General features: G+C 33.4%; 1 protein-coding gene across 1 annotated transcript; it reads left to right on the forward strand.

Moving 5' to 3' along the window:
• Positions 1-1,046: 1,046 nt before the first annotated feature.
• On the forward strand, positions 1,047-3,565 carry LOC145108480 (uncharacterized). The gene is made up of 4 exons (XM_079045509.1): positions 1,047-1,772; positions 2,395-2,466; positions 2,658-2,870; positions 3,356-3,565. The coding sequence occupies exons 1-4, from the start codon at positions 1,115-1,117 to the stop codon at positions 3,439-3,441; spliced, it is 1,029 nt and encodes a 342-aa protein (XP_078901635.1). The 5' UTR covers positions 1,047-1,114; the 3' UTR covers positions 3,442-3,565.
• Positions 3,566-10,674: the final 7,109 nt, after the last annotated feature.

Raw genomic sequence — 10,674 nt, forward strand, 5'->3', positions numbered from 1 at the left:
AAGAAAAAGAATGTGTTCTAACAGAATGTATGATGTCAAAATTGTTAAAACGATTCTTAGTAATAATATTATTTCATAATGAATTAATGTTTTTGTTAGAGTTTGATTTCTTTTTCTTTTTTAACCATTCTTATATTTAATCTTTAAGAGTAAATGTAATTCTTAATCATTATTAGTCATATTTTTTTTTTCCAAAAAGAATGTAGTTATTGTTTATAGTCTTATGCTTTAAGAATTATGTAATTAGTGACTCTTAAAAGAATAAAATTTGTTTCATATAAAATACATATTCTTTATAAAATTTAATTTTTGATAACATATGTTGTTAAATTCTTTAAGCATATTAATTCTAAAAAATATATTGAATGAAACCATATTATGTAAAAATAAAACCAAAATTATCTTTACTAGTTTATCACTAACATTCTATCAAAAATAGGATATGATTGAAAATTATGTTAAATCTAAAACTGAATTAATTTAAAAAAAGATAGAATTTAAAATTAATAAAATCAATTATACATTTAAATTCCAAATTTTTTCTTTTTTAAACTTATATTACTTAATTTGAAAGTAATTCTATTTTTCTTTAATTCAATACTATAAATAAATCACTTTATTAAAATAACTAAAATAATTGAACCATAACTACTTTTACAAACACATTGTCTCTCTCCAGCTAAAATACAATAACTTAACTCTCACACACACATTCTCTCTCTCTCTCACTCTCTCTCTCTCTCTCTCTCTCTCTATATATATATATATATATATATATATATATATATATATATATATATATATATATATATATATATATATATATATATATATATATATATATATATATATATATCGAAGTTGCATATACCAACGATGATGTTGATTAGTCAACTATGATAACATGTCGACTATGATAATTAGACGACTATGATAATGGTGGTGTTGTCAACTTGCGTGATTGTCAACTTGTTTGTTTGTGTTCATATGAAAGAGTCTCACAACCACGTCTTTACTACTACATTGCTTCCTATATATCTATGTCTTCATGTGTTTCATTCCTTGCACCAACCTAAACAAAAGTCGTCGGACCTGACAGATAATTCGAAGTAAGATGGGCCGAGTTGACGCGAATCCAGCTCCTCAATCCTCTGATCAAACCCCATTCCAACATCCATCGCCACCACCACAAGGCTACCCAAACAATCATGAAAACCCACTATCATCGTCACCCCTTCCTTCACAACCAGATGCTTATATGGCCGATAATGATCGGAATCAGAGCCACCCTCAGTCCACTCGTTCATTCGTACCTCAGTCGCCAGAAAGTATGCCGCCACCTGAAGCTTTCCCACCACAGAAGCCACATACGTACCCACCTCAACAATCACCATCAGCATACCCACATCAGCCGGAAGGTGTTAGTATGCCACCACCTGAAGCTTACCCACCTCAGAAACCACATACGTACCCACCTCAACAGCCACCGGCAGCGTACCCACCTCAGCCGGAAGCTGTTCAGTTTCCTCCTCAGCCACAGCCTGTTCAGTTTCCACCTCAGCAGACTAGTACTCAACAAGCTTACAGTAACAACTACGCCTTTAATTCTAATGCTCAGCCACAGGTGGTGAACTACGGTGTAGCTCCGACAGGATATCAAACGCCCGTTAAAAATGGCCCTCCGCAAGGGATTGCTGTTGGAACTCAATACCTTGCTCCGACTCAGGAATGGAGTAATGGTCTCTTTGACTGTGCTGAGGATCCAGAAAATGGTAATTTCAACTACTTCCAATTTATTCATTTAATTTATTTCTTGAATCCATTTAACTCTTGTATTACTATTATTCATAACATTTTAAGATATATAATTGGTACCATTTCACGTATTTCTTCATTTAATTTATTTTGTATGTAGAATCATACAATAAAACAAAAACAGGTTTACATTTTTGTATTATTCTGAGTGAAAAACAGAAGTAATCTCAATAAGTTTTAATGTTTGTTCTATATATCGTAATGCAATCAAAGTTACTTCTTAATTTCTATTTTAAACAAGAAATCTGAAATATATAATTTATTCAATTTGATCATTTAATAGTAAATATATATTTTGAAAATATTGATGATGGTTTTCAATCTATAACATATGAACATTTTTATGTTCTTAAATAATAATATATGAATAACATTCAGTAATTGTATTACCAAGACAAGTTTTTTGATGGTATACTTATTGAAATAATACAGTTATATTGCCCCAATGCTGTTGATTTTTTGGACAAATAATATGATTTTACACCTAAAACATAAAGCTAGCATAGTGGAAAAACTCTAAAAAACATGATTTGCAAATGACAGAGTTGATTAATATTTTTTTTCTTTGTTTATTGACAGCGATTATAACGGCATGTTTCCCATGCATCACTTTCGGACAGATTGCAGAGATTGTTGACCACGGCCAAACTTGTAAGCTAATTTATATCATTATTACACAGATCAGTTTCTTCGTTATTCGGGATCATAAGTGACAAAACATGATAGAGAATGAGAGTAATTATGTCTGGTGTTAATGGAACAATTAATGGTTTGATAAGGATTTGTTTGTGGCATGCATAATATGTGCATTTGATTGATTTTATTACATGGTTCTCTTGTAGCATGTGCGACGAGCGGACTTATATATGGTCTAATCAGTGCGTTTATTGGGATTCCATGCATTATGTCATGCTCATATCGCACCAAAATCAGAAGCCGCTATGGTTTGCTAGAGACTCCTGCACCAGATTGGGCTACACACTTTTTTTGCGAGTGGTGTGCACTTTGCCAAGAATACCGACAACTTAAAGCCCAAGGCTTGGACCCTGCTATAGGTACGTACCTTACTTGTTGCATCTTTAATGGCCAAAATCCTCTTTTTCTACTCACCATCTGCAGGTTGATCATGATTCTTTTTATGTTTTTGCAAAACCTAGATTAGTGATATCAATTCGGAAATAATTTATATGGGGTTCAAAACCAAAAATAAAATTTAAAGATGCTTGGTTTTAAAAACTGAAACTTTTTTTTTAACAGCAGCAACATTTCATTAAAACCAAAGCTTGCTAGTAGCTAGCAAAACATACATTTTAAAAACTACATCATGTTTTCTTAGTTTGAGAATATAATATGGTGTATATTTAATTGGTCATAATTTAATAAAATTATTTAATTACTAAACAAATGCCTGTTTTTGTAAAATCAAATTTGGTTTGACACTTAATGTAATTGTTTTCTTTATGCAAAAATCCAATAAGTAGTAAACTTATATATATGTGAAAATATTTTGATTGGAAACATATGTATTTCGTCATTATAGGATGGCAAGGAAACATGGCGAAGAACCAACAAATGCAGCAATATCAAGTGATGACGCCTCCAATGAACCAAACAATGATGAGTTGACCGATGTGAAATTTAAATTTAAATATTATCATTCCTATCTCTCTATTATATTGGTGTTTAATGAATTCATTTGTACCTGTAATAAGTTTTTTTTGTTGCAATATATAATTTCCTTTTATTTTCAGTCAACGTTCTAAATAACGTAAAACGCACGTGGCGTGGTTGTAAAGTATGAACTTGATGATACCTTGGTGCCTAAGTTGGAACAACAAGGAAAGAAATAAGGGAGTGAAACAAGGGAATAAAACAAAACCAGCTAGAGGAATAGAGATTACTTACTAAACAATACTTTTATTGTTGGAAAACTTAATAAAAATAACTAAAACATTTCCCTTATTTACTTTAGTAAAAATAGCATCCTAAACTAATACAAATACTGTTTAAAAGGAAAGTTTCCAAAAATGCCCCTGAAGGCTATTTCAGGAATTACGCCAATATTTTCCCTCCTAATTCATGAACAAACACTTCTCATCTGTTCAAACTTCACTTTAGCCATAGATTTGGTGAGTATATGAACCTGTTGTTCAGAAATTCCCACATGTTGCACGATGACAACTCCTTTCTAAACCGTATGAAGTGGTATCTTGTTTCTATATGCTTGCTTCTTCCATGGAACACCGGGTTCTTCATCAGTTTTGAAGTTGACTTGTTGTCAATATACAACACTATAGGGTTGATTCTTCTTTGAGTTAACTCTCCAAGTAGTCTTCGTATCCAAACTCCTTGATTTGTGGCACTTGTAGATGCCATAAATTCTGCTTCAAATGATGAAAGTGCAACGCTTTGTTGCTTCTGCGAGGCCCGTGTAACAAGGTTCTCATTAAGATAAAATTCCATACCTAACGTGCTTATCCTATCAATCACATCTCTAGCTAAATCCACTATTAGAATATAGGCCTTTAATGGCACGAGAACTATGACACACACTGTGTTTAGGATACACAAAAGTGAGTGTTGTAAAATTAATGTCATTTCTTCTAAAATTTAAAATCTTTAGGACATCTTTTTATGCATATTATAAAAACACAGAGGATACCCATCAAATACGTGTGTCGTGTAGAGGCATTGTCTTATAATTGTTTTAGCAAACGCGTGTCCATTATCCCCATCACAAAATGACCTCCAACTCTAGGTTTTTTTTTTCACAAAATCGCATCCATTATCCTCATCCGACATGAACGCTTTGGAACGCTGGTGACCTCGATCAGGCTCACCTTACCTTGTCGGTGACTGCATCCCGACTCCACTTCCCCTCTACCTTACTCCACCTAGATCATGCTCACCTTAGTTCATTGTACCCACCCATGGAACCACCATATCTCCCACTTGATGGAAAAAATTTCAAAAAACTCTCTAATTTAGTCTTAATCTCTCAAGTCTCAATATTAGGAATTCAAATCTTGATTCTTGTTTGTTTCTGATTTCCCATAGATAAATCGAAATACACACATGCATAAAAACCCTATATGTATAGCCAATGACACTATCTACTTCACAACTTCTAACATACTCCAAACCATACATAGTTGTTCCCTCTATGTACCTCAGAATATGTTTCATGACTTGTAGGTGCTGTGAAGTTGGTCATGAAGAAACTCGTTATTCCAACCAAAAACGTGATGTTTGTTCGGGTATGTGTCAGATATCTTAATCCCCCAATAATACTTTTGTATAAAGTGGGATCAACATGTTCTCCTTGTTTATCTTTACTTAGATCTAGTCTAGGTTCCAGTGGGTACTTGCAAGGATTACAACCAATCATACCTGCTTTTTCAAATATGGATTTTACATAAGATGTTTGTTTTAAGGTGATTCCCTCCTTATGTTGGCTTACCTCATTCCCAAGGTCACTCATATCAATCTTATTGCTCCATTTTTGTTTGAACAACTTTATATCATCACCATAATTTCCAGTGACAATTTGATCATCCACATATATTCAAACTATTAGTAGATTCAGTTTTTCTTCCTTGTGTAAACGACATGCTCTTATGGAAATCTTACAAAACCTAAATCTTTTAGACATTTTTTTGTCCGTGAGTTCCAAGCTCTAGGAGATTTTCGCCATTCGTACAACGCCTTTGATAATTTGTACGCCAATTTTGGCTTGTCTTTCTTCATAAAACCCTCTAGCTGAGTCACATAAGCCTCTTCCTATAATTCTCATGAAGAAAGGCTTATTTTACATCAAGATGATGTATAATCCAACTATTCTTAGATACTAAAGCAAATAGAATATGCATAGTTTCTATTATAGCCACTAGTCCAAAAACTTCATCGAAATCAACCCCATGTTTTTACACATAACCCTTTGCGACTAACCTTGTCTTGTGCTTCGAGATACTTCCATTTGGATCTCTTTTTATCTTGAAGACCCAGTTGAGACCAATGGGTTTCTACCTTTTGGCAACCTTACTAGCTTCCAAGTTCTGTTTTTTTTTTCAATTGCACTTATCTCACTCTTCATTGTATCTTCCCATTCAACAATTCCTTTTTCCATGGAGTAAGGTGTGGGATCCTCTTCTTCATATAGGAAAAAAAGTTCACTATAATCTTTACATATATCAGCCAAAGTGTGAAATTTGATTGGAGCTTCACCTGTAGCCGAGGTCGAGCTCGTTGCACTTGTCGTATGGGAAGACTTGGGAATATTATAAGGGATTTTAGGTATGCCATTATCCTAATTTGTATTGTATTCATTTGATTTCTCGCCAAGTTGCTCACTATCACCAGAGGTGTTTTTCATCAAGATGTAATATATCAAAGGTGAAGATTTCGTTTGATGTTCCTTTGCACTTTGTTGCTTGCCCCTATTTCCATGTTTTATTTACTTTTAAAATCACATCTCTACTTACTTGAATTGATCCCATATCAGGATCAAACAATCTATAACCTTTCGTACCTTTTTATACCCCCAAATGAACTAGCTTTTTGCTACGAACTTCTAATCTACTCAAATGCCTTCCAATTACTCGTATGTGTGCAATACAAAAAATACTCATACATGATCAATTTGTGGTTTTCTTCCAGTCCATGATTCATATGGTGTACTACCTTTGAGAGATTTAGTGGTTACGCGATTAAGAATGTAGATCGCATGAGTGACCGCCTCGCCAAATAACACATCAGGTGCTTTCATGCTTTTCAAACTACTTTTTTCCATCTCCACATCGGTGCGATTACATCCTTCTATTATCTCATTATGCTGTCTAGAGTAGGGTGTTGTATAGTGCATGTTTACGTCACTTTCCTTGCAATAAGAGGTGAATTGGTTTAAAAGAAACTCACTTCCTCGATCTATACGAAGTGTGAAAATCTTCTCATCGGTTTCCACTTTGACTTTTTCTTTAAATTCTTTAAATACTTGCAAGGCTTCATCCTTACTTATCATTAAGTATGCCTACATAACTTTGTATAATAATTGTAGTGACCCGGTTATGATGACGAATGCGGATATGTAAAGATTAAGTGAATCAATTAACCACGAAGAACACAAAGAGTAAATAATTCATTTAAGCTCTCATTAATCTAATAAGATATTACAAAGTGGGTTATGTAATAATTATCTCACTAGACTAATCTCACAAATGGTTCTTACATAAAATGGGAGCCACTCCCTTACTATTTATAGGAAAGGCTAAACCCATTACACATCCAAAGAGGGTAAGCCGCATCCAAGGAGAACTTTGCACCCTAACATTCTCCCCCTCAAAATTAGGATTAGATGTCCCGACTTCAATATCCAAACGAGCTCCAAGCGATCAAGACCAACTCCCTCTCGAAGTAACACTGGTCTTCAAATCCACTTTGAAAAAAAAAATATACAATAATCTTCGAATACCCATTTCAACATTCTCCCCCTTTTTATAATCAACAATTGATTATAAAATCCACAAGGGTATGAGAAACGCTCATGGAATGCACCATACGAAACTCGCCATTGATGTGTGACAAAAATGAAACCAAGAAAATCTTGCACGAAAAACAATCACGAAAAGTCGAGGAAAAAATCTTCAAAAGTTGTGAAGATTTCGATTTCTGGGTGAGAGGTGCAAGAAATTTGAAAATTGGGTAAAAACTGTTATTTTCGCAAATACTGTAGGGACATGTTGTAAAAAATCAGCTTCAAATGCGAAACTTTACCCCAAATGCGAGATTGGATATAAAGTGTGATTTCGCATAAGCTTCAGGGACTGAATCTGAAAAACCTTCCTACTTCACATAAATATACCAGAATTCAAAACTCGGTATAAACTGTCAAAACTCTTAAATTTCAGGTACTTAAATTGCAACATCGAATCTTCTTCTTCCCCAATTGGTTCTAGACGCGAAAAAAACAACAATTGAGACTCAAAACACTTTCGACTCGAACTACAGTCGAAAATAGACCACTCGACTCAAACGAAGTTTCGATCCAATCAGTCGAAATCGACTCCAAACAATTCACGTTCGACTCCTAACCAGTTATCAATTTCCACTCATTCACGTTCGTTGAGCTTTCGACTCCAATATATTCTATAACAGTCGAACTCTCGATTACCATAAAATCAAGACTCCAATTCTCTCGGTTTTTTGTTTTCAATCCCAAAGCATTGACTTTCGACTCTAATGATCAACAATTTCGACTCCAATTCATTCCCATTCAACTTCAATAAAAAACGCTTCAAATGTTCAATCCCAAGATAACAAATTTAATTTCCAAGTTTTCCCAATCAATACCAAAATCGATTACATAGAAATCATCATCCAAAATCGAATTCAATGATTCCACAATCGATATTGATTCCATATAACTTTCAACTTCAAACACAATCAGTCGAATCCATTCCGATTTCCAAAACATCCATTCGATGGTAACCTTGAGTTGAACTTTCATTTCCAATCTAGTTCCTCACAGATAAATTTTCGATTGAATACTTCACAAAATCAACATCCAGTTTCGACTCAAAATCAAGAAGTCGATCATTCTTCTCAATCGATCGAACCAACATCAACCCATTCACTTTGAACTGATAATTGGAATGAGTCGATTCTAATAAAAGTCATAAATTTTGACTTTTCATAATTAATTTTGACTTCTCGATTTGAACATTTTTTTCCAATCTCCAAAACAATTACGTTCGAATCCAATATCTTTCAAGCTTTCGATTATCAAGCTTTACTTTCCAGACAAACTTTTGATCATCAATCTGGAATTTTGACTGCATCATTCCAAGGTTCGATTGTTCATCTTGATTTCAAACATTGACAATTTCCGAGACGAACTCAAAACTTCAAGTTTTCATTGATTTGTTCGATCCCAAATCAACAATCTATCAACCTTGACGTCGAATCCCATTTTCAGAGGTCGAATTCATTATCAAAACCAAAAACGAGTTCCAAAATCGAATTGGGTAATGATGCGAGAAAAAAATAAGTGGAGAAATCGATTTCGAATTGGACTTAACCAGTGAATAGTATCCAAATTCATTTTGGGCTAAAGTTGAATGGAGTTATAAATAATAGAAGATCTAGATATGATTGGGCTTAAATTGTGTGGATTAAAGTTTTGGATTAAACTATCAAACAAATAGATAGAAAAAAATATTGGATCAACAATGGGGCTCGAAACAAATTAGATCCAACAAGTCAAAATGATCAAAAATCAATAACAAAAGCACGAATTGAAAATATGATTGAATTTGAATTTTCAGAAAACTTGAATCGTTCATCATCAGATCATCAAAAACAAGGTATCGAAATCATGAACTTTTTGGAATCCATTTGAGAATTTGAGAAACCTTCTTGATAATCTTTTTCCCATTTGCAATGCACGAATTGATCATGAAAGATCTCGGTTCCTTGGTTGGAATTAGAAAATCTCCAATTTACACAGTGTACCACCCATGATGCACATTATACCATCCATGGAACTTCTTCTCACTTCTCCAAGATCTAACTTCATCTTCATAACGAATTTGAGAATGTTCAAAAATTTTGGGTTTGGAATTCAATTCCATAAGAAAATTTGATGATTTTTCTTTGGAACCCAAATTTTCTTCATTGGTTTCGGCTTCAAAACAACATTTGAAGAATTTTGTTTAGAAACCTATTTTTTCTTGTTTTTGATCTTCTTCTTATTCTTCATCTTTTTGGATCTTGAAGATTTGAAATAAAAAACAACATCATTCTCCACAACTTCAACTTTTCATTTTTGAATCAAATCGTTTGGAGTTTGATACATTTGAACTTCTTGGATTGAAGGCTTTCTATATGGAACCATTCCTTCAAATGATTCACAAGAATACAAACAATCATCGGTTTGAACTCCAATTGAACAAAAAACTTTCTCAAATTCATGAGAATCACATTGAATTCCCTTATCTTGAACTTCATGGACATCTGGGTAAAGTGCAAGAACATTGACACCATATTTGCATCCATCCAGACATATTCCTTTAACGATTTCATCTTCTTTCTTCTTCCTTCTTGATAAGTTGCAACCAAACGATTAAGCAACATTTTATGATTATCATGATCTAGAGGATAACCAATCATCTTTCTACTTTCATATTTTTCACCACAATAAATGCGTGAATTTCTTTAAGATACCCGGTTGTAAAACAATGGATAAGTCCTTCAAAACTATATGGATATGGATCATCTCCAGTAAATACAAACCATCTTTCACAAGATTCTTTTTACATTTCAAATTAAAAATGAAAAGATCACAAGAACTTGAATTTTTCTAGAGAGAGAAAGTGATTTTGAATGAACTTCTAGAGTGAGAAAGCAAAATTGATCAAAAATCAAGAGAGAGGAAGTGATTTCGAATGGAATTCTAGAGAGAGAAAGCGAAAATCACATGAATTCTAGAGATGTAAAATCGAATTTGAATCAAGATCAAAGAACAATTCGATTTCTAGAATAAAAAACACTCTAAAAAACAAAGAACTCAAAACAATTTGTGATTCACCAAATCATGTTGTCATCATGGATCAAATTCTTGAAAACTTCGAGCACCCGCTCTAAGACCAATTGTAATGACCCGGTTATGATGACGAATGCGGAAATGTAAGGATTAAGTGAATCAATCAACCACGAAGAACACAAATAGTAAATAATTCGTTTAAGCTCTCATTAATATAGTATGCTATTACAAATTGTGTTATGTAATAATTCTCTTACTAGACTAATCTCACAAATGGTTCTTACATAAAATGGGAGCCACTCACTTCCTATTTATAGGAAAGG

This window comes from Lactuca virosa, chromosome 4 (assembly GCF_052849685.1).
Source record: "Lactuca virosa cultivar CGN04683 chromosome 4, Lactuca_virosa_CGN04683_v6, whole genome shotgun sequence".
NCBI lineage: Eukaryota > Viridiplantae > Streptophyta > Magnoliopsida > Asterales > Asteraceae > Lactuca > Lactuca virosa.

What these genes read in the sequence shown, in the direction of transcription:
- LOC145108480 (XM_079045509.1), top strand. Translation starts at nt 1,115, where the DNA reads ATGGGCCGAGTTGACGCGAATCCAGCTCCTCAATCCTCTGATCAAACC. An exon ending in TGTTGACCACGGCCAAACTT is followed by an intron (nt 2,467 to 2,657) that starts GTAAGCTAATTT and finishes GTTCTCTTGTAG; the next exon opens with CATGTGCGACGAGCGGACTT. An exon ending in AGGCTTGGACCCTGCTATAG is followed by an intron (nt 2,871 to 3,355) that starts GTACGTACCTTA and finishes TCGTCATTATAG; the next exon opens with GATGGCAAGGAAACATGGCG.